The sequence below is a fragment of the Drosophila grimshawi genome, unplaced genomic scaffold, assembly GCF_018153295.1.
Source record: "Drosophila grimshawi isolate 15287-2541.00 unplaced genomic scaffold, ASM1815329v1 contig_1148, whole genome shotgun sequence".
Lineage (NCBI taxonomy): Eukaryota > Metazoa > Arthropoda > Insecta > Diptera > Drosophilidae > Drosophila > Drosophila grimshawi.
In genome coordinates this window covers 203,885-229,648 of record NW_025062646.1, presented here as the reverse complement: position 1 = coordinate 229,648, position 25,764 = coordinate 203,885, and the positions used below count along the sequence as shown (strand labels likewise).

The 25,764-nt window shown below is 40.7% G+C and overlaps 1 protein-coding gene across 1 annotated transcript; it reads right to left on the bottom strand.

Annotated features, from left to right (window-relative positions):
• Positions 1 to 4,198: 4,198 nt before the first annotated feature.
• On the bottom strand, positions 4,199 to 15,481 carry LOC6569928 (serine/threonine-protein kinase ATM). The gene is made up of 3 exons (XM_043214351.1): positions 15,403 to 15,481; positions 15,149 to 15,167; positions 4,199 to 12,864 (listed from the first exon to the last, which is right to left on the bottom strand). Exon 3 carries the CDS (start codon positions 12,855 to 12,857, stop codon positions 4,428 to 4,430), a length of 8,430 nt encoding a protein of 2,809 aa, XP_043070286.1. The 5' UTR covers positions 12,858 to 12,864; positions 15,149 to 15,167; positions 15,403 to 15,481; the 3' UTR covers positions 4,199 to 4,427.
• Between the last annotated feature and the right edge of the window lie 10,283 nt (positions 15,482 to 25,764).

Here is a 25,764-nt window from a genome sequence, read left to right as displayed (position 1 = left end):
ACGTTATATTAAAAAAAACACGGAAACTTAAAGAGTGGTTTGCCAGATTAATTGTACAATAGTAAAATTAAGGGTGTGCTCACAAAATATTGTACTTGTTTGCATTGTGAGGAAAGGAAATCCTCTATGTGCTTATCAATAACACAATTCACAATTCTTTTCCATTTATATTTATTTGTTGATAAAGTTGAAAGAAATATGTCGATTTCGAGCAATCGCTTCAAATATAAGCACAATTCTTCAAGGCAGGGCCGTTTCCGCCGACAAAATCTTGACACAGCTACTCGCACAGCTCTAAAGCAACTGCGCTCTCTCCTCTCACTGCTTGCTTGAATATGAAAAATATGTACAACGCATGTGGGTGTTAGGATTCGTTGTAAAATAGCTACATTTATTTGCATTTGTGGTAAAACCGAGGATATAAACTTTTAGGATCACGCATATCTGATGTGTACAGATATTTTACTCTGACAACACTTGCCAAAATTACACTTGGAATTTTGAGTGAAGGGATTTTGAAGCAATGAGGGTTTAGAAGAGCCGTAACCCATATGTAAGATATTGAACAATTATTTTATTCGGCCTATTTCGAAGGTGGTCTATGCAGCCGGGCGCCTTCAATCATACCTTCTATGCTTTTGTAAAAATCCTCATAGTTCTTCCGCTTGCTTTTCTTAATCTTGTTATAGGAGGTCAGACTTTCATGGCTTTGGTCCAATAATTAATCTCTCTTTCCTTTATTGCAGATGCGATGGGTGTTGAGATGCAGGCTCTCATGGCTGGCAATGAACATCCTTTTCTTTTTGCCGAGTGGTAGCTTTCTTCAAAAACATTTATTATGCTGCTATTAAGATTGCTAATACCTCGCTCTAGGTCCAAGGAACTTACGTTTATGCTGAGTTCTAGGGGTTGAGATTTGGTTACCATTTATTCGTATTATTCCAATAGAACGACATGCCACTCCCTAATGTGTTTCTTCTGCAACTGGTTGATCAGGGCAGTATCCAATACTTCTTCCCAGATTTTAAATACAAATGTACTCCTCCATTACTGAAGCTCCTCTGTGAGGTCGTGTGAGTACATGGGCATATCCACATTCTCAATCGCATCCCTCATTTCAGTCTCCCTGTCTGTTGGGGCTGGGTTATCCCTCAACTCTGTTTTGTAAGCCCGCTGACAGTGATGGTTCCGTAGCGGAAGAATAGCTGATGCCGTGTCGCAACATTGTTAACCGCAGCGCATAACGTGTTGGGGGTGTCCGTCGGCGGTGTTTGCGAGATGGTGTTTACTCGAAGTTGACCTCCCGAGATGAGGCCGGTCATTATCCACAACAAGCTACCTATCTGGTGGCCCCAGCTCAGCGTCCTCCAAGTTCTTTAGACCAGAAAGAGTAATAAATACAATAAGCAGAAATTTCAACAGGAACTCTTGCATAAAATAGTTCGTCATCGAAAGTATGTCGCAAACACAAATTGTAAATAAAAAAAAACTTTATCTGTTATCTTTTGGTGTTGCTGTGTAATGAGAGCGAACGTTTACTTTAACTTGCAAGGAAGCAAGCAAGCTGATAATTTAAAGACTTTGTAAGCGATTTTAAATAAATGCAAGTGGTGTGAGTCAATATACAAACCCTTATGTATCCGATTTTACTTTGAATTTACTTTTGCGTATCGAGCAACCTTCTGTTAGCACGATCTATGTGGCGGTAATAAAAGACATAAGTTAAGGTTATATCAATGTTTATTAAACAAAATATTAGTAGCATTAAAAATAATAATTTATAAGTATTTTTATAAAATTACGTTACTTATATTTACTTATTTTTATTATAACAAAATCTATCATCAAGTTTCACAAGCATTCGTATCGAAGAAATAGCCTTAATCAAGCCATCTGTTATCATGAGAAAACCATTTATAATTCAGTTTAAAACGTTTACCGCTGATAATATAGTAAGTCATTTCTCACTACAAATTTAAAATTTGTTTTTCATTCATCTCTATGTATAAGATTGGAATATTAATTATATCAAAAATAATACATTCGACAACTCAATAAAAACCATGAAAAACATTGTTTAACAAAATAGAGAATGCTAATTTGTTATATTTGTTGCAATTGGCACAATACTGGTAAGCAACAGGCCATAATTAGCGTGACAATTTTTAAATAGATCTTTTAAAATAATTACTTAAGTTTTGAAAACAAAAGTAAATAAAAAAAAAAAATAGAAAAAATGTTTCTGACTATTTCACAAGAGATCTCCAATCTTATAAGGATCTTATATTAATGATCAGCTATATAAGTTCTGAGTCTTGTTAAAATTTTTTGTCTCTAGCGAAGCTTTCATTATAAATAATAAAATCTTTTATGCACCTCGGAATAAAGCGGTAGAATAAAAATCTCACAATTGAAATTCGTTTATTTTTAAAATTACTATAACAAAGATTATCATTAAAACATACGAAGATAGCAGAAGGCATTACGTGTCCCTACGTATCATCCGAAATAAAAAAAATTGGAATTACACTGATGGTATGCTTGCATCGTACAATACAGTGTTTAATTTTAATGTAATAATAGCTTGATTAGAAGAAGAAGAGTCATAGAAGACATCAGAACAGAAGAATCGAGTTTTGGAAGCGCTTCGTTAAGGTCGTCAGTATGAAGTTGTCAAAGTGTAGCCTGCATATGCAATCAGAATCTGATATAAACATATCGCCGCCTTTCAACGAGTGACATTTTCGTGATCAAAACATGGGGACGCCTAATGTTAATATTTAAACAGCTGCCTTCTTTCAACGAGTGGCATTTTGGTGATCTTGCAATTTGACGCTCTTTAAGTGGTCAAATCATTAACATGCATAAAATATAATACTCATACTTCAATGTAATATACTTATAACTACATTAATTATTATTATTAATATTAATAATATTATGGGACATAATCAGTGCTACATACATACATGTATATATTATCGTTATCGCAACAAACCATCCATGCCCTAGAAGTTGATAAACGGTCAAACATTGCCACAATAGGTACGTAGTGAGATATCATTCACCTACACTATTGAATCAGGTGACAAGGCGTGAACTGTTTCCAAATAATTATTGAGAAAATTAGATTTCCCCAGATTGTATTTTCTTATGTTTGGTGAACAAAGCTCTCTCTCTCTCTCTCTCTCTCACATTTCTCATATAGAGAATCGCTAATTGAGAGAATATGTGACGCAAAGCTACCATGTATTCAAAAAAAAAATTACAAAAAATAATGCGATGACGGCAAAAAGCTCAGCCCATACTAAAGCCTACCCGTATGAAACAACTACAAATGCCTCGGCCCTTACATCATTAAGAATACGATCATCACACTGCCAAAACAAACACTGTGCATATCAGAAATCCTTCCAAAAATAATACAAAATTCTTAGGGCTGAAGAAAGCAAATAATAAAAACAGTGCATACAAAAGTTATCAAATAGGCGACAAAGTTTTTAAAATTAACGCTTAGGGAACAAGCACACACCACTCTGTTCCCAACAAATTTTTGAGGCTGACCTCGGTATGGCGATTCCTATTAAGGCGAGGGCTGTACAAGTTAAGAACAGTTATTACAAATCGCTCATGCACTTATACCAACCCGCTCCAGGTGAACACATTTCATCACCGTTGAACTCAGCCAATGATGCTAAACCAAAACCATCGATCAGTGCCAAGGCATATGAAAAATGAACGACAGGAGCGCCAAATTCGGACAAATACAAGATGCCAAGTAGCAATACGGTTTAAGTTTGTAAAGTTAATTTCTAATAAGGCAATCGAAATAAACGATATTTCTTTTTAAAAATCAATTTAAGGACCGTCTAATTGGCTCCCATGCAGGAACCGGTATGTTAAAAAAGGATACTCGTATGATTAAAAAGTGCCAATGAAATAGCCATAGCTCGTAAAGCGAGCCTGAAGAAGCCGCAACATAAGGAACACTATCACGTGACAAGTGTCAAAAAGGATATGTTAATTAGAAAAATCCTGCAGTGTCCGTATGCAGATTCCTCATCATTGTGGGACAAAAAGGAGCAATTCCAAAGGATTGCCGAGAGCGAACCGCCTGATTGTTAATTATACTGTAAGCATAGACTTTAAGAAAACAAACAAATCAAATTTAAGATAGAAAAACAAATCAAGACAAAAATATGATATTTTCTTTTATTTTATTATTAATTATCTTAAGCCTATGTCCAAACAAACCATTCCAGCTGCGAATTGGTTTTCGAATAATGCGTAACAAAGTATAAGCATAAAGTGAGGCGATTTTAAGCTTCTCTCGCTCGAGAAAGAAAATTTAATAATAATAAAGTAAATGGATAAATGTGTTTGCTTTAATTGTGATGTTATGCGTGAGGGACTAGGAGCACGGCGTATCACATATATGGATCCCAGCCATGATATAGCATTGCTAAATTGCTGGGCAGTTTTGCCTCGTTGATCAAACGCTGAACTTGCGTTTTCACATCCGAGTTCTCCAGTAATCCGGGCACCCCGCCTTCCAGTTTATGTTTGACCAACAAGAGAGCCCGTTGCGCCAGTATGTTCTTCGATTCTTCATTGGACATTTGCTGTTGTTGCTCTGTTGAGAGCACGCCCCAAATAAATAGTGGATCGTACAGTAGGACCTCCAGTATGGTGATCAATACGGACTTGTAACGCCTCAAAATATGCATGGTGGCCTCGCAGGACTTCGTAAATACACCATTTGTGCCGCACACACCCATCGGAGCGACCATATCGCGTGTTAAACGAAACGGCACCGTCTCTGGCGTATTTTGAATTTTGCCCTGCTCAAAAGCAATACCAAAGTCAATATGCACCACTTCGGCGGTCTGTGCATCAATGAGAATGTTCTGCGTATGGCGATCGCCCAATCCAAGCACATAGCCCACCATGGAGGTGGTCGCCACGCTATTGATGTAAGCCAGCCGGCGTTCAAACCACTCGCCCGGTATTGGAAATTTCTCGAGTAAAAAATAATGAAACACTGGCTGCACCTTCTCGCAAATCTTCTTGTAGACACTTCGCCGTACATCGGGTGTCTTTTTTAGCGCTGCCGCTGCCATCTGGCGACATTTATTATTGTTCCAATCTGTGGGTCGATATTTCATATGGGCACCGCCAGTGCCATTACCAGCCAGATAGGTACCGATCGGTATTGTGTTGCTTACCCACTCGATGATGCCACATCGCATGGAGAGAGGCGTCACCTTGTAGGTGCGCAATTGCAATTTACGCTCAGCGAACTCCGAATCACTGTTGAACAGTTCGTTGACAATCCCGAACACCTGCTGCATGACAGCATCCTGGCGTAGATCATCCTTGCCCTTGATCAGTTGAGCACGCACCACACCGTCCGAACAGAGGCACATCAATTTAACTGGTGCATTCAGACCACCACAGAATTCATATTTACCCGTCCATTTCACAATGCTGATTATATTGTATTCCTTGCTGGGCTGCACGACCAGCTCAATTGTGGGACACTGCACACGGTCCAGTTTGAGTTTATTTAGCTCAACTATCATAGCGGGCATCATTTCGTTATTGGGCTTGCCATTTGGGCCAATATAGCTATTGGCAAACTTAATTAGCGCTGGAAACATAAGCTCGAATTGTTTGCTAGCCTCGAGGGCGGCCGTATTTGCCTCACAGCTGCGAGCGATAATCTTTTTGGCGATGTCGGCGCGTTGTGTATTGGCATATTCGCCATCGAGATAGGCATAGACCAATGGATATAGCTTGTAGAATGTTTGCTGTGGGTGATCCTGGCCGCAGCGTACAAGTAAATCGACAAGAATCTTGTGAAAAGGGGCATGTTTCGAGTTCAGACGCCCGGCAAGCTGACTGACAACGCAAATGAACTTGTAGCTGGGCACCAATTGAATTGCATCTTTGATGGTGTTCAACATCTGTTCATTTTGATCGTTTGTGAACCAGAGTGCGATGATGCGATAAATTTCCGCACTTGAGAATCCTTTATCAAGTTGACAATATTCAATATAATGTGTGATCGCTGTGCACAGATGCTCGGTGAGATTGTTTTCGATGCGGTTCAGTTCCTGTGCGTCCAGATTGGCGAATCGTTTTAAATTTAGTGCACCCAATTGACGATCACGATCCTCACGCTGCCGACTAGCCGTAACCGTGCCAGCCAAGCGACGATTCTGCTGGATGATATCGACAAGAGTTTTATACTCCTGCGACTGGCGATAGTCGTAAAGCTGTTGATATTCACGATCCGCATATTTGGCTATGGACGCATGCGCTGCCATCCGATTATCAATCTCGAACTGCTCGAATTTATCCCAAACGATCAAATTGGAGTCCAGTTTCATAAGCTGTACCTTGTGCGCCTTGAAATAATCCAGCAGCTGGAGTGATGTATTAAATGTCTGTCGCAAAGTATTGGCAAAATTATCGGCATTGCAGTCCAGCTGGAATTCGCCCTGCATTCGTAGAGCCGTCACACGCTCCACACAATACTTAAAATCGCTATTCGTATTCACGTGATGCAATATGGCCTTGGCGATCTGATAGTTGCACGTCTTCATATTTACTTCTGCATCCTCCAGCAGCGCCGATAGCTGTGTAGGCATCTTGATGTCCGGCAGAGCACGCAGTGTGGCAATATACTTGGTGGCCAAATTCAGTTTACCCGCGGCCTTGCACTCGCCGATGCACTTGAGCAGATAGGTGTCTACCGGATTTTGAAGATAATGTTCTTTGATGCGTCTATCGGCGCGCATGCCAGGCATTTTGAACAGCGTTATCTGATGGGCAAGTATTTGTTCCTTGCATCTAAAGTTGCCATAGGCGAGATTGAGTTCCGTTCGCCACTTGTTAAATACGTTCTTTTGTGCTGGGCTCAATTGTTGACTAAACTGAATCTGCCAAAAATCTTCGGTCTGTTGCAGCATGCACAACCAAGTCATATATTTGTAGACAGACTGTAAGCACTCCACGCTGATATCCCGCAATATAGCCTGGACACATTGATAGGCATTGTTGATGGCTGTTACTGTGGTCTCCTTCTCCCGTTTGCTGATGCTCTTGAGTGCCAAATAGTGATGCTTATTGAACTCCAGTTCCATGTTGTTCGCTCGATTTACCTTCTGATGACCATCAATCGGGGCGTCCCAATCACATAGACGCCACAGTACCTCATAGTCCACCCGTGTTGTCCCGTCTACGGCGACACGCTGATAAAGGTCAGCTAGCGATAGCATTCCATTCGACTTCATAATGTCAATACACATTTGCCTTGTCGGCTCGTCCAGATTATCCGATTCCAGCAGAATGCCCGATAAGTTATCATTCAAACTAAAATAATCAGAGCGCGAACGCAACGGATCCAGGAAGCCGGGAATTGCATCTAGACAGCCAATCGATGTATATGCAATTTTTGCGGACAATTGGAAGCTTTCATCTGCAAGGATATTTGCATCGGCGGTTGCATTTGCGGAATACGCCCACAACTCCAGATACATAATGCTAAGGAAATACGCCTGGCAATGATTGCTCGCCTTGACCACATTCTCAAGATTGATGGGTATACTCCAATTGTTAACAAGACGAATGCATTCGCATATGTAGAGGAATTGCTTGATGACACGCTTATCCTGGTAGACACCCTTGGCCTCGCTTGCGGCGCTCTCGAAAAAGTGTTCGAGCATTGAACACAGGCTGTCCAAATGTTGCTCCTTATTGCTAAGCAAAAGTTTGATAAACGGTTGCAGACAAGCCTTGGCAAATGTAAATGACTTGGCCGCAAACGCATCGAATCCTTGCCAACCGCACTCGCCAAACACCAAACCCATAAATGTGCACAGCCATGGCCTATAGTCCAACTGTTCACTGGATTTGAGTACGGTCAGCCAATCTATTACCGGAATGCTGTCGGATGTGTTGAGGAAACCCAAATTATTTGGGCTAGTTTTAAAGATACGCAAATGTGGATGATCCGATACTAATTTGCTGCCATCCTTGCTGTCGACCACATGGCCAGCCACTTGGATAAGCGCCTTCTGTGTGCTCGTATTGAAGTCATACAACTGCTTTTCCAGCGTCTCCATAATGACGTCAAGAAACTGCACAATCGGTTGCTCAGACGACTGCAACTGCTGAATGTCTTCAAATTCGGTTTGAAAATAATACGAGTTCCGCTTCAATTTGAGTGGCCCAATTTCGGCTAGAGATTTGACGGCATCAATGCTGCCTTTCTTGCTGGGAGACTCGCGCACCATGTGAATGAGACGATTGATTAGCTCAAACAACAATTGCTGATGACTCTGCAGTTCGTCCTTGTGCTCGGCAATATATTCACGTAGGCCATGCAAGGGCTCCATTCTATTAGACTTGAGGAATGTACGCATATAGTCGACAACGCTGAGCTGTTCAAATCGTGGTACCGTCATCTCGCAAAGATCACGCAGCGATTGCAGATGCGTCCCCTCGCTATCCTCATCCACCAGCAGCGTCTGTACATTTAATGTCATCTCGCAAAGATCACGCAGTGTTTGCAGATTTGCCGCCTTGTCAGCCCCATCTTCATTGAGCTGCAGCTTGAATATATTCAGGAATTTTTTCAGAACGTCGGCTGCCAATAACTTCAACTCTACCGTCTTGACGTGTTGCATGGAGGCAATCAAAAGTTTGCCTATTTTATCAAAATCGATTGTGTTGATGTTGTGCGACTGAAAAGTGCAAATATTGAGCCTCGATTGAATATAAAGTAGGGCAACTCGATGCAGTTGTCCACACTTACTGTGCAACAGAAAACCGCAGAAGAAGTGCCAAATGTCGCTCACAAAGTAAGCGCAATTGACTTGAATTAAATCCGCATCCGTCTTTATATTTGATGATGATCTCTCCATAGCCGCATCCAGTATTGCATCAGCAATGGTGCAGTATGAGAAAAAGTTGTGCAATACTTGATCGGCGAGCATAGCCAGATGGCAAGCGGTCTTCAATATGCCAAGGAGATCAACTAAGAGCAGCCTATGCTCAAACATCAATAGGGACATGGCCTGAATACGCTCATCCCTTGACCATCGTTTACCACTAATGTGTTGGTTCAAAGATTTAAAGAGCGAAGATGCGCTAAGATGAAACCACATTCGTAGTTTATTGTAGGGCGCAGATTCGCCAAACAACCGGATCCATTCGTCCTCATCGTGCAAATGTCTGATCGTTTCATAAAGGCTTTCCACATTGAGTGCAACATCCAAAGGATGCATTCCAAATAGCTGTATATTATGTTTGAGATTCTCCAGATGCTGCCGAAAGTCCTCATTTTGCGTTTCAATGCAATCGCTCCATTCTGACACCATATAGGCCATCAGGATAGGCGCAGCCTCCCGCTCGCTTAAAAGTGTTTTAAAACGATTTATATCCTCCGGCGTGCGATAGATGAATGAATAAGCCATTATGTTTTTACAATTAGCTTTAAGAAATGCCTCCTTTGTGTCATAGCCCAGATAATACGGAAATTTAGACACGGACCGGCGCAGTGAAATCCATTTTTGGAGCATGGTATCCGAATAGGGCGTCATAAGTTCGCACATCGTTAACTTGTGGCACTGCACTAGGCTTCCTAATGCACTGAAATCGTTTGCGTTGAGTTTATGGGTCGCACAGTACGACATTAGATCCTGCAAACTACGCTCCTGATGGAATGCACTAAAGGCAAAGAATGCAGATAACGATTGTATGGCCACCGAATGATTATTCAGCAACATGTCCTTGCCGGTGAACGACAGGTCTTTAAAGTCAATGGACCCGTACAGCTGATCACAAAATATCAAATGTCTATTATGCTTGCTAGTTGTATCGGCATCGCTGTTCGAAACACAATAGTTCGAATTTAGGAGTATCGTAAGCGTTTCAATTGTCGCATAGCGCACTTCCAGCGTTGGCATTGCTAAAAAATTGGCCACCGATTGGCAAATCACCAAAAAGTTCTCTGAATTGTAAATGTTGGGACAACTCTGTGCTATTTGGCCCACGGAGCGTACAATTTGGACAGCCAATTGGGTTGGATATGATTTTTTTAACGCTATCTTCAACAACGACATCAGCGCTATCATTATAACGTCCAGCAAATGCTCAATGTCATAAAAAAAGTGCGTAAGAGTGGGTATTTCCTCAACCACCTGGCTCATGATATCCACATTTGTATTGTGATGCTGAAATATGTTCTTCAGCTTGCAGGCCAGCCATTCAAGGCATTCCTCCGATAAGCCCTTGCAGCGACACAGCATCTTAATTATCATCATTTCATCATTAAGCGGACTGCGCTCCATGAGGTTCTTGACCAGATGGGAAATGGCATCGGTACTATACGTGCTGTTTGCACACATGCTGCCAAGGATGCAGACGCATTTTGTGTTCAGTGCTGTACGATCTGTGCTCTTCGTGTGATCCTTGCGTGTGTAACTATGCTTAAGCAGCACACCTATGAACTCGAGCAGCATTTCCATCGGCTGTTTTTCTAGATACTCCAATAGTATCTCATTCGAATTGAATACTTCGAGAATGGCAATCTGTTCATCTAGAATCTCATGAAAATCACTCTCGTCTATGCGATTAATATCCGGCTGAATAGAAGTGTATTGAATCTCCGTGTGGCTGAGAAAAAAACCAATGCGCTTCATGAGCGGACATTGCATAAAATTCGACACGTCAAAGACATTGTAATGAAGCAAACGTTCCATGGTGCAAACTAACTTATGCAAATTCTTTAGATCCTTGATCAAGGAACTGGTGCTGGACTCATTCGTGATTGCCGGGTCGAGCATGCGCATAAGCAACTCATAATTGTGCACATACAGGCAGCTCTTCACGCTCGCCGGTGTTTCACTGTGCGCCGTAATAGGTCCTCGTAGCCGCGACTGAAAAGGATCATCCAGGCAGACCAGCTGCTTATTGTACTTGTATAGCAATAGCTGCAGTTGGGTAAATTCTGCTTTCTCTGTGGCTATTGGCGAGTTATTGTTATTGCTGGTGGCCAGTTGCTGCACTTGGTCTTCGTCAAGGAAATTAATGATGCCAATGGCGAATGTGTCCGCCAAAAGTTTCTGATCGATAGCAGCAATATTATTGATTATTTGCGTTGCAATGCTCTTCTCGTGATCGTAGGCCCACCTAATGAGAGGCTCCACAACAGCGGTGGCCTTATCAATGCCACACTGTTCGGCATGTGTGAATATGACGCGAATGGTAGCGATGCACTCATTCCTTCTCAACATCTCATTCGTTGTGATGCTTTGAAGCAATGTGGTGCAGAGTTTGGCGCTCAGTTTATCATATTTGATCAGCGACTGCAGTATGATCTGTTTCTCGATTATCTCTTCGGCAGCCGGACGTGTCTCTGAAATGAGATGCGTGGCAACTTGTGCATAAAAGTCGGAAACTATCGTATGCGATTTCGAAAGCTTCTGCTCCTGTTCCTTAGCCAGCATGCTCGCCAGGCAGAGGCGTACATTGCGCAAATTATATGCGTTGCCATAGATTTGAAGAACATGCAATGTCGTCTCACGCATCTCCTGATAATAATTACCCTCGCTTATTATCGAGCTACTCAGCTGCAACAGCTCGGCAAATATGGCAAACCACACAGCACTGAAGCTAGTTTTCTGCATGTTAATCAGATTGATTATAGAAGTCATGATGTCGACCTTTTGACGTTTGCTAGTATTTGCGTCCGCATCTTTATTTTGATTCGGTTCCACATGCCACAAAACAATGTAAGTGACAAGTGCGGACAGTTTAATAAATATCAGTGGAAATTTATCCGTGTTCAATACGGATGGTTTGTTGCGACCCATAGTGTGCTTCCTAATCTCCATTTTAATGATGGTATGCAACTTTTGCATGCTCTGTGGCCAATCATCTCTGATGGGCACTTGAAATGTGCTGAAATCGTTGCTTTTTAATTTCGGATATAGAGCTTGCAGCGATAGGATAACGCACTCGAAGAATAACTTTTTTGTATCATCACAGAATTTGTCCTCGTTGTAAAAGTCACAGAGTTTCGGTATAATATTCTGCATGTGAATGCACAGTGTGTGATGATAGTTAACCGATAACTCGCCAACGAATAGATAATATAGTCGTACAACATCCTTTATTCGTTCGGCATTGTGGGCGGTTTGAGTGTAGCTGATTAGGGTTGGTAAATATTCCACCAAATCGTCGTGCAGTTGAGTACGCTCCTGGGCTATTTCGACGGTTTTTGTGATGCATTTCAATATCTTGGAGCGCAGGAACTCATCGTCATCAATATTCAGCTCAAACAAAACAGAGAGAATATTACTATATTCGCTGACTTTCAATTCCAAGGTATACCTAGACGATAAGTATATGCCTCTGTCCAGTAAATTAACGAAATTCACTCCAAAGTAACGGACAACAATGTCACTTTTAGTGCCGTCCACAAAGGCATCGAATATCGTTGACTTTGTCAGAAAATGTCCGCTGCTCGCTCGGCCCATCTCCAAATTATAGTCGATGATACGGTCCATGACATTGCCGTACAAATAACATTTGTCCGCCAACTGCTTACGAGCCTTTTCCGACGTCGCATCTCTTAAGTTATTCGCGTGCTTTAAGATCGCCTCCTTGACGATCACAAGAAGGTTTTGCCAAGAAAGCTCCTCATTGCGACCCAGCACCGCGTTTAAAGCACTCTTAAAGCTGTTCAGTTTCTGGTCCAGCTGTTCAATTGCCTTGTTTCGCGCCGGCGCCTTGTCCGAACGCAGTTCGCAGGCAATACGCTGTATTTCGTTCAATTGTGGATCCATAGATTTCCTATTAATCAGGACAAAAGTTTGTTCAGTTTTTTACGCTTTTAAGTCAAGCCTACTGTGGCAACAGTTTTTGAATGAAAACATTTTAAGTCGATGCTATTTTTGTTGCCCAAATCACAGCGTGTAATTCACAGTTAGTTAGTTTAGGGTAATATATTTCTGATATTCATTTTAAATTTTAGTTCTAAACATACTAACGGAGAGGTGATATAAATAGATAGCTGCCCTTCGAATAATAAAGGCTAATTGGCTCCCAACCGCGTAGATCCTACGTCATAAGCAAGAAAACAAATAAACAAACAAATACAAATCTGTGTAAAAAACAAGCTTGAACGAGAATTCTGATGAAAACATTAACGTGCAAAGATAAAAAATTGTTTGAAGAAAAGAAAAGAAAAATAAAGGAAGGAACTGGAGGTGCATTCAACGAACACGCATCGAGGAAACGGTGGAATCAACAATCGCTCGCTATTATTCACCTTTAAAAAACACATAGGTGATTTGATTAGTTAATATTGGATTCTTTGATACGAAGAAATAACATAAATACATAAAAAGAAATCTCCCAACAGATGCGGCTTCTGCCAAATTCTCAAGTTCTCATTAGTATTCGTCTAAGATAAGGGCATCCGCTGACGCATCCTTAGGGTCATTTAATACGGTCTTGAACGTCGAAACCATAATCGCAAGACTGCATTTTACGTACAGTGACAGTCCCATTCACGTTATTGAACAAGAAATGGGTATCCTAAGATGGGTCGGCTCGTCCCTATTAGAATATTACGATCAGGTAAAGAAAAAGCTCACCTTGCTAGCCAATAAGGTAAACATGACTTCGACAAAAGCTTAGCGAAAGGTATGTGCAAAAAACTTAGGGGCTATGCCCTGCGGATGTTCATATCAGGCCTCAAACGGAACCTGCCTGATATATTTTTTGCCGCACATTTGCGATCCAAGAGTCCGTTTTTCAATCAGGGAGGGCAACGTCAGTCTCATCAGACTCCAGCCAAACTCATTAACAGATGACACTCCGAACATATGGATGTGGATCCATACTCATCAAATTTTAGACAGAAAATCTACTACCAAAAATCCTCAAGCTCAGGCAAGCTAAACGAAGATACCGAGAAAAGAGGTGAAGTAATTCAGGCCGCATGACCACGCTGAGAATGCAGAGAGTAGATCATGTTGCTTCCAGCCCAGGCCAGGCTACAGAGTTTAGAATAAGTCGGTTGCTGAAACTATTGATGAACTTGAGGATGAAAGTGAACTTGATTACAAGATTAAATTGTTAATCGACAAGGTTGCGTCCAATAACTTCATCAGGTCCCACAAGTCAGACCCCCATTTACTGTTTAATCCATTCATTGCTCAAATTGTATCACTCACAAATGCATATTGCCAATTTTGGGTGTAAAGTCCAGTTTTTTTTATTAAATAGCTTAGACAGACAATAGTTTAGTTTAGCTTACTTAAAATCGTTATCATAAAAAGGGAAGGTCGATGAAAATGTCATTGATGAAGACGGCAATACGATAAACTGTCTAGTAATTGACTTCCGCAACTTATTCGCAAAACAATTACCGATAAATACTCAATGTCAAACAAATTGATGATATTGGCAGGCTTTGAAATCGGGCTACCACCAAATGTCTTTAGCCGAACGACGTCATTCTCCGAAAATGGAGAAAAGTACGAATTTTGTGGACTTTCCTTCAGTCTAAGGAATGCAGCATTTTCTAAAGGACAATTGACGATGTTTTATGTTGTTCATAAACGACGTCATCATATTTTAAAAAAATCGACTATAAAAACACCGACCACAAAAAACTTTTTAACTTGACTACTGGCGCCTCAGCCTATGGTATCAGAGCAGTCCTTTTCCAAGCTGGTCCACCTATAACAATGATTTCTAGAAAACTTTACGATTATGAAATGAACTACGCAACCAAATATAGACTTGCTATCTATAGTTTGGGACCTGGGAAAACTTCGTCATTACCTCTACGAGATAATATCTACACAGTTCAGAAGGCGCGCATCGACGAGGTCGGCGCTATTATATTCTATAAGTCCGGCAAAGATGGCTGATGAATTATCGTGCCAAAATATTAACTCTCTAGAGAACAATAGTCTCGAATCCGAATCTGACCTATATAATCGGGTCTACAGAGAATCCAGCAAACTGCTTTATGAATCAAATTATCCTAGAGGAAGCGGGATTTTCATTAAGGATTCATCCATTCAATTTGTTTGGAGAAATCCGGATTATATTATAAATGTACCTGCAGTTCCTGATTTATTCTGAAAGAGATAAACAATTAATTAATCTAATATGAAAATTAAACTTCACACATGCACACATACATAACTACATATGCTAATGTGAATGCATATATGCAATTTTATTTACATATACATATGTATATAGAGCAGATGCATAAAACTCCAGGAAATTTTCGGAGCCTTAAAATGAATGCACAAAGGTACGTGCTCCTATGTACGAATGTATTCATGTACAACACAAAATCCCTATTACCTGATCCACGCCTGACATTTGCTGCCAAATTCAGCTTTCTTTGATATCTGCAAATATTAGAAATTTGAATTAAAACTGTCTATGCTTTGGAATGTCTCGCCAAAAAAATAACAAATAAACAAAACAGACTTCAAACTTGCAGTATTCAACCGTCAGAAGCCGATAATTTCTACAGCGCCGTCGCAACATTGCGTAAGGGTTGCCATGTTTTACGGATACACTCAAATACGCATATCTACAGTGTCTCACAGCTTATTTCGGCAGTGTCTAGCAAAAATTTTAATTGCCTGCCATAAACTAATAATACAATATTTTTCAAAAATTCCAAAGACCTATGGCAGGTACATATATTAACCACCATAATGACTATATGACCCCCATAAACTGGGGTTTTCCCGCCGGCTGGGCCGGGTTATGTAAAAAAGTACCTTAATTTATGGTCACAGCTTATTTTCAACAGTGACATTATGGACACCTGGGTGCCATAAAACCCGGATTTTTTACGTAATGTTGATTATTTTCGGTATAAATAGACCAATCCTTCATAGTCAGTTTAGTTATATCCTGCATCTCGGGTGCAATCAGTCAACAAGGACTATGGGCAAACGGACTACCATTGAACAACGGAATCTCATCCTGGATCACTTCAAGAACGGATATTCACATAGCCAAATAGCTGAAATGGTCAATTTAAACAGGTCAACTGTATACAGCATCATTCGTCGATTCGTCGACGAAAATCGGATAGAGGACAAGGGCAGAAATGCACCAAACAAGATTTTCACCGAACAGGAGGAGCGGAGGATCATCAGGAAAATAAGGGAAGATCCCAAGCTATCGGCTCCAAAACTGACTCAACAGGTGCAGGATGAAATAGGGAAAAGGTGCAGTGTGGAAACTGTGCGCCGGGTTCTGCGCAACCATGACTTTAATGCCCGAGTACCAAGGAAGAAGCCCTTTATAAGCGCCAAAAATAAAGGGACTAGGATGACATTCGCCAAAACCCACTTGGACAAGGATTTGGACTTCTGGAACACAGTCATATTTGCAGATGAGTCCAAATTCAACATTTTTGGCTCGGACGGACGGAATTATGTGTGGCGACAGTCCAATACTGAGCTGAGTTCCAAAATCCTAAAGGCAACAGTCAAGCACGACGGAGGAAGTGTCATGGTATGGGCATGTATCTCGGCAGCCGGCGTCGGGAATTTGGCGTTTTTTGAAACAACAATGGACAAGAGTGTGTATTTCAATATATTAAAGGAAAATTTACTCCAAAGTGCCAAGAAGCTAGGAATCCGACGTACTTTCCGGTTCTACCACGGACAAGCCAAGCATAAGTCCGGATTAGTACAGTCCTGGCATATCTGGAACTGCCCCCACATGATGATTCCACCGGCCCAGTCTCCAGATTTAAATGTCATTGAAAATTTGTGGGCTCTGCTGGAAAATAACATCCGGAATCGAAACATATCCAGCAAACAGGATCTCAAGAATGCTCTGCTGGAGGAGTGGAGCAAAATTAGTCCAGAAACGACCCGGAAGCTGGTATCTTCCATGAACAATAGGTTAAGGGGAGTTATTAAGGCTAAAGGATATCATACTAAGTATTAACATCCTTATTTAAGTTTTTATACGCCAAATATGTTACTTTTCTCTAGACTGTTGAAATAAGCTTTGACCTGTATTTTGGATAAGTTTTCAGTTTTTGACTAATTTTGGTTAATTAATTAATATTTTAATGAAAACTGAAGTTTCCTTTTCAAACGTGATATAACATAAAACAAATTGACATTTAAACATTTTGCGTTTGTTTCTTTGTTTAAACTTTATAGCACTTTAAAATTTTTGCTAGACACTGCCGAAATAAGCTGCGAGACACTGTATATCCGAAAAAGAATTGAAAGTCTGCCGAATTATTAAAATATCGAAATAGTGAGTATACATATATATATCGCATCACTATAGGTAGGCGCCAGCATAATTGTGATAATTAATATATATATTTAAATATACATAGATATCAAAATCGCTGCAAAATTAATTATCATTTGGAAAAAATGTACTTATTAAGTGTATATACAGAAAATGCTTGTGCCTGCCTATAGTAATGCGATATATGCAGTATCACCTTTTAGGTCATAACTTCGGTATTTCTTTTGTGGTATTTTTAATATTTTAAGTTACTAATTTCAAGTTGTGGCTTTTATTGCTATCGGAAATAGATTTGAAGTTATCGATAAGAAAATTGATATGCGCGTGGCAGACAAAAACATTTATTTCAAATTTAGTCGGTAGTTCTTAGAGTCTACGAGATCCATTTGTTCATAAAGATAGACGGACGGAAATGGCTAGATCGATTCTACACTGTGTTATGCCTTGCCTGTCGAAAGCACCAATATATCGCTCAGCCGGCAAGCTATCGGCTCAGGGGTAGTTCGACCGCGATATATTGGGCGGCAAGTTAACAAAAAATTTGTATTCTTTTTTAAATAAAAAAAAAACAAATATTTCCATCAAACCAGTCCGCTCGCTGCTGTGTTGGCTGTGTGCAGCCTGCGTGTCCCTCTCTTCCTAGTGATTCCTCCTCTAAATTTCCTGGAGAAATTCCCTTTCACAATTATTCCTTTTTCGCTGGTTTCTTATGCCCTCATCTCACCCAATCACATTAATTTATCACTGTTCATTTTTTCCAGACTATTTAATTTACAAGTCATGTGATACATGTGCCATCGTGTTTTCTTACATTTTGTTGGTTAACACTAGATTCGCTTATATATATATTTAATACAATTTTATCTATTTACTTAATTTAAAGCTTACAAAATATTTATGATTTTTCTTTTCCTTTTTGTATTTGGCTTCAAAAATGCGCATCACTGAGTGACAAATGAGCATCACTACTGCTTTGGTTAGGGCCGATCAGCTGTCTTTGGCTCACTCTGCCGCAGTTAGGCGGGAACAAACTCACAGGTGATTTGATATAATCCGAGGCGTCTCAGGGTTCCGGGTTCCCCCATCAATATCCCTCGCCTACCGATCTATCTGCCGACCATTACTACTCACATATAATACCTACATATAATATAAATATTTGAGATTTGCGCTAAAAAAAAAATCACAAATCTTTTCACATTCTTTACAATAAAAAAATATTCGTTTTGTGCTGTTTTGGTATTTCCCTTTTATTTTCGAAATTAGAGAGACAACTTTGCGTGAAAAATATAAATAAATGAAGCAATATAATACCACAACGAGATTAAGTAATATATAAACTGCAATGATTTCAGCTTTCTTGAGACCCAGCCACACCAGCCAGGAAAACATCAGAGAATACCGGAAAGCTTATTTAATTTTAGTTCTTTAATTAATTTGAATTCAAATGCTAATTACTACGCTTTGAACTTCCAGTCTGCACTCACAACAACAAAGATTTAAATAACATTGAACCGTTCCGCTGCTCACATACCTGATCGATCGATCATATTCTAGTAGTAACTAGTAAGAATTCCGTAGTCGAGTAAGGTCGACTACGAATACCCCGAATCCAGTTGTTAAATATATTCTGCTCTTGCCGTCCCTTTCTCACACGTGCACGCGCATATCAATGCAGACTGAAAGCAAGCGCCTGCTGCGCCTGAAAGCAAGCGCCTGATACTAATGAGATCAATCTGAGAATACTTTTTGGATAAAAATTGATTTAAAATTTCGGAGAAATTTATCCAGTCAATGTGTACGATATACCAATTCATTCTATGGGAAATCATAATTATCGATATTATCGAAATTAGCAGAGTTATCAATAAATGGAAATAAACTTGATCTGCGCGAAGTATACGAGTTAGCCAGCTCTAGCTAACTAGCTTCTAAACGGGTGCACAAACGATCATTTGCACAAGAACATTATATCCTTTTTTCCCATTTTTAATGGGCTCAGTAGAGAACCAAGTGCCAAAATTCAGTAGAGTACCAAATGCTAATATATTAAATTAGAAACCTTCCTCCTCCCCCTTAATAACGTCTCCTTCGATAACATTATCTACATACAGAATATTATTTCATAATTTTATTTATAACGCAGTATTATCTTATTATCGATGTATATAATACTGTTGAGTGCTCGTTAAAAAGGCATAATGTTAGGCACATATTGTTATGTAATAATTTTGAAAATAAATAAAAGCAATAATTCAAATTTAATAAACCCTACAAATAGTTACGTTAATGCTTCCTTCGCCGTTCGATGGCAGACATTTTCATAATATACATGTATGTCGAAGTTTTATTGGTGGACCAAAACTATCGAAAAAAAATACTATTGATTATGGCATGGAACAAACTGATTTTGGAACATTTACTATATATGCGGAATTTTGTGCAAAATGAGTACCTCGCCTTATGTCAATCCAACATATTTCTAACGCACTGAACTTAACGTTATATTAAAAAAAACACGGAAACTTAAAGAGTGGTTTGCCAGATTAATTGTACAATAGTAAAATTAAGGGTGTGCCCACAAAATATTGTACTTGTTTGCATTGTGAGGAAAGGAAATTCTCTATGTGCTTATCAATAACACAATTCACAATTCTTTTCCATTTTTATTTATTTGTTGATAAAGTTGAAAGAAATATGTCGATTTCGAGCAATCGCTTCAAATATAAGCACAATTCTTCATGGCAGGGCCGTTTCCGCCGTCAAAATCTTGACACAGCTACTCGCACAGCTCTAAGGCAACTGCGCTCTCTCCTCTCACTGCTTGCTTGAATATGAAAAATATGTACAACGCATGTGGGTGTTAGGATTCGTTGTAAAATAGCTACATTTATTTGCATTTGTGGTAAAACCGAAGATATAAACTTTTAGGATCACGCATATCTGATGTGTACATATATTTTACTCTGACAACACTTGCCAAAATTACACTTGGAATTTTGAGTGAAGGGATTTTGAAGCAATGAGGGTTTAGAAGAGCCGTAACCCATATGTAAGATATTGAACAATTATTTTATTCGGCCTATTTCAAAGGTGGTCTATGCAGCCGGGCGCCTTCAATCATACCTTCTATGCTTTTGTAGAAATCCTCATAGTTCTTCCGCTTGCTTTTCTTAATCTTGTTATAGGTCAGACTTTCATGGCTTTGGTCCAATAATTAATCTCTCTTTCCTTTATTGCAGATGCGATGGATGTTGAGATGCAGACTCTCATGGCTGGCAATGAACATCCTTTTCTTTTTGCCGAGTGGTAGCTTTCTTCAAAAACATTTATTATGCTGCTATTAAGATTGCTAATACCTCGCTTTAGTTCCAAGGAACTTACGTTTATGCTGAGTTCTAGGGGTTGAGATTTTGTTACCATTTATTCGTATTATTCCAATAGAACGTCATGCCACTCCCTAATGTGTTTCTTCTGCAACTGGTTGATTAGGGCAGTATCCAATACTTCTTCCCAGATTTTAAATACAAATGTACTCCTCTATTACTGAAGCTCATCTGTGAGGTCCTGTGAGTACATGGGCATATCCACGTTTCAATCTCCCTGACTGTTGGGGCTGGGTTATCCCTCACGCTAACTCTGTTTTGTAAGCCCGCTGACAGTGATGGTTCTGTAGCGGAAGAACAGCACATGCCGTGTAGCAACATTGTTAGCCGCAGCACATAACGTGTTGGGGGTGTCCGTCGGCGGTGTCTGCGAGATGGTGGGCCAAATGGGTGCTGGTGTCCCAGACTGTGGCGCCTCTCTAGGGAGAGTCCCTGCTGAAACTACCTAAGATACCATTTGACCCGAGAGTATCCAAGATTGACTGGCTGACAACGATAGATGCAGGACATTGCTGTCGGGATTGTGCGACCGTACATTCTTGCGTTATGGCTCAGGCAACTTGTTGACGTGGATCTTGGGCCTCTCCCTATCTAGGAGGCGGTCCTAAAATTCACTTGAGACTTTTTCGCGTAGGAAATGTTGCTGTTATTATTACACTACATGTTCTGGCAAGTTTCGAAGAAATAAATGTTCCACTCGGGCAGAGATTCACAGTACCCGGGTAAGGCTAAAAAAGAAAAGTCGGTCGCCGTTTGCCTGAGCTTACCTTCATCGAGTGGGCTAGTTTCCAGCCAGACCCAGTCGAGTTGACTCTCAGCACGGTTCGATGAACACCTTAGTCCAGCCCGGAGATAGTAATTTCCGGAGAGGTTGGGAGAGGATGAGGCTATTCTTTTGAAGGACTAAGTATCGTACTCGCTGTTTGTCCGGGGCTGCATAATAAAGAGAAATCTTGCTTACTCGAAATTGACATCACTTCAGCGTCATCCAAGTTCTTTAGACCAGAAAGAGTAATAAATACAATAAGCAGAAATTTCAACAGGAACTCTTGCATAAAATAGTTCGTCATCGAAAGTATGTCGCAAACACAAATTGTAAAAAAAAAAAAACTTTATCTGTTATCTTTTGGTGTTGCTGTGCAATGAGAGCGAACGTTTACTTTAACATGCAAGCAAGCGATTTGATAATTGAAAGATTTTGTAAGCGATTTTAAATAAATGCAAATGAATGATAATAGTTAAACGTATTTATTATTTAAGTAGAACTAGTGAATATATCAATGTCTCAACGCTCAAAGTTGATGACAAGGTGTGAGTCAATATACAAACCCTTATGTATGCGAGTGCCAGACTTTGTTGTCTGTTCGTATGGAAAATATGCTCGATATTTTACATTAAATTTGCTTTTGCTTTTGTATTGAGCAACCTCCCAATCTACATATGAAGCGGTAATAAAAGCATCAGGTTCAGGTTTTAAAAGTTTATTGAACAAAATACCAGTAGTATTGAAATTAATACGGGAAAAATAATTTATAAGGTTTTTTGTTCTAAAATTACGTTACTTATATCTACTTATTTTTATTATAGCATAAAATATTTAATCAAAATTTCATTATAAACAATAAAACTTTTTATAAACGTCGGGATAAAGCTGTGGAATAAAAAACCCAATTGGAATTCGTTTATTTTTATAATCATACCGAAGATTCTCATTGTACAAATTAAAAACAGTTATTAAAAATCGCTCAATATGCAAGACCGGTAAAGTACACACGCGTCAGGTCGGCTCACTCAGCCAATGTTCTTACACCGAAATCATCGATCACTGCTAAGGCATATGACATTCCACTCAGTCGGGACACCCAACACCTCCACTAATCGGCAACGGACACAAAGCTACAACGACTAAGCTGACAACTACTAGAAGCCAACAGCGGTAGCAGTACGAGGCTTAGATAATATTGGCTTAAGTTCGTAAATTTAAGTTCTAATAAAGCACTCGAAGTAAACAATCGTTTTTTTTTTTTTATAAAAATCATTTTAAGGATCGCTGCGGTAAAAAAGGATACTCGTATGAAGTGCGAATGAAATAGCCATGGCTCGTTAAGGGCGACAAGTGTCAAAAAGAGTGTCTAAAAAGTATATGTTAATTAGAAAAACCCTGCAGTGTCCGTCGGCAGGGTACGGCGAGGGAAAGTGTATGGAAGGAACGCAAGTCATCTATCAAGATTCCTTATTATTGTGGGACAAATGGGAGCAATTCAAAAAGATAATCGAGAGCGAATCGACTGACTGTTAATTATACTGTAAGCATAGCCTTTAAGAAATTAAAGAAAACAAATTTAAGCTTGAAAAACAAATCGAGACAAAAATATTATCCTTTTATTTTATTATTAATTATCTTAAACCGAAACAAACACACCATTCCAATTACGATTTTTTTTAAGCATAAAGTGGTGCGATTTTAAAATTTTCTCGGTTGGAAAGGATAAATATAAAATAATAATAAAGTGCAAGCGAATGTTCTGCCAAATTACACCTCCTACATAGGGTAATGCTTGATAGACATAGAATCTCTAATAAAAGAAACCCTTTAGGGAGGCGAAATAATACGCCAAGCTTTGCACCCCTCTGAAATAGAGTGAAGACCAAGAAAAGGTGCCCGAAATAACACGTTTCATAAGGGAATTTTCAGGAGATCGAACCGCAAAAAAATGTCGAAAGAATAATGACAATCTATAATAGGCAAGAACAAACTTATATTATTTTATAACCCTAGATATCCGAACCAGAGTAGTAGGAAAAACAGACAGTATTTGAATCCCAGAACACCCCTAAGAATTGGAAAGCAATTTTGCTGGTAAGTGACATTTTAAAACTCTCTATAATCAAATGTTCTCTCTAACTCATGGACCTCTGTGTGTTTTGGAATTTTAGCAAGCGGTATATCAGCTGATCTGCATTACTCTAATTGCAAACTCATTGACAGCTTCACTTTTTGATCGCGTTTCCAACACCAAGCTTGTCAGCTTTCCCGCGTACATTTTAAGCGCCCCGTTCGGAACAGTGCTCCACTGCAGACACGTGCAAATCGCCGTCATACGGACCAAAGCAATTCACTCATCGCTATATCGAGGGAATATTTTGGTGCTGGGCCACAGCGACACTTACTTCGCTACATCGAGGGAACATTTTGTGCAGTGTGCTGGCCAGACGAGTGCGCCCATATTAGCGCTACGTCGCATCGGCCCCAGCAGCGAGTCCCTCTCGCTGTTGCATCGAGGGAATATATTGAGCTGGTCCATAGCGAAGACCGTGACAATGCTGCTTAAGGGCAGATTGTCGCGTAGTCGACCCCCATTGGTTAGGCTAAATGGCGGCAGCCTGAGATATGTGTCGGAGGTGAAATACCTCGGCATTGTGTTTGGCGAGAGGATGTGTTTCACTCCTCATATCGCATATGTGAAAGGGCGATTGCTCAGTGTGGTTGGACAAGTGCGTCGGATTTTGAGAAGTGACTGGGGCCTCAGCAGAACTGCTGCTCGCGCCGTATACGATGGTCTATTTGTTGCCTGTGCAACTTATGGATCGTCGGTATGGTGTAAAGTAGTTTCGACTGTTGTAGGCAGAAAGAATGTGCTGGCTTGCCAGCGTGTGATGTTGTTAGGGTGTCTGCCTGTATGCCGCACTGTCTCCACGGAGGCAATGCAGGTGTTGTTAGGAGTAGCCCCTCTGGACTTGGAGATCAGGCGTCGTAGCCTGATCTATAAGATCAAGAGGCGGTTGCCGTTGCTGCAGAGTGAATGGTTAGCGGATAGGGATGTGGGAGTTTAGGGCTTAGTGAGTGCAAGAAATTGGTAAATGAGTGTGTTCTGTCTGACTGGCAGGTCAGATGGGATACTAGCGAGAATGGGAGGGTCACTCATAGGTTTATTCGGGAGGTCACATTTGCTGTTGACCGTCCAGACTTCAGGCTTCACCTGAGTTTTGGATTCTTGTTGACGGGCCACGGGTCGCTGAATGCATTCTTGCATTCAAGACGACTCTGTGATAGCCCGGAATGCCCTTGTGGCTGGGTGGGAGAGACATGGGAACATGTCCTCTGTGAGTGCCCTTTGTATGCAGATCTGCGAGATCTAAGTGTGCTTGGGATAACGCGGGGTATTAGTGGGTATGACGTAAGTCAAGTGCTCTCCACTTGTGAAGGGGTAAGGAGAATGAGTGAGTTTGCACGGGCTGCATTTGCCAGACGACGTCTCATACGTGGAGAAGTTGGGTGAATGCTGAATATCTGTTGGGGGTATGAATGTGGGGGTGTGTGAATGGATTGCTGAGTTGCGTTCGGGGGTCACCAGTCCCGACTTTATGGAGCAAAACTGGAAGTATCCTTGTGGTACGAGTTCTGACCGGAGGACTGATCCGGTACCACGGGCGTTAGGGTGTACAGGGGCGGTCTCGACCCTCGGCTCTCAGCGCTGTTGTTGGGGATATCAGCTGGCCGCCTAGCGGTCTGAATTCGTTCAGTTATGAATGCCGCTGGTTGCGGAAGAGGAATAGGCCTCGCTCCCCACAGTGAGAAAACCATGTCCATAAAGCATGGCCTATACTGTTCCATCTGAGATTTGGTGTTTACATCAATTCGCATTCTATTCCGTACAGTGATATCTTTCTTTCTTTTTTGGGTCACCAACCCGTAACTGTTTTGGAGTTAAAATTGGGAGTACCCTACGGGTACGATGCCTGACCGGAGGCTTGCTTTTCGGTACCACGGGTAATCAGGAGCCCGCGGAACATAGTTTCCGTCCTGGTTTTTGGTTGCGGCCCTTCGGGGAGTTTCGTGGTGGCTGTGGTTTGACACCCAAATGCGGATAGAGCTATTGACTCGGCGTGTTGTTGCGCTATACAACAGGGTGCCGTGACCCATAGAGCGGAAGTCGTTTTAGATAGGCGGCCCTCCAAACCAAGGTGGAAGTTCACGACCAAACAGTAGTGACTTCAAATTGGTACCTGCGGAATATTAGTTCCAATGGGGCGGTAATTG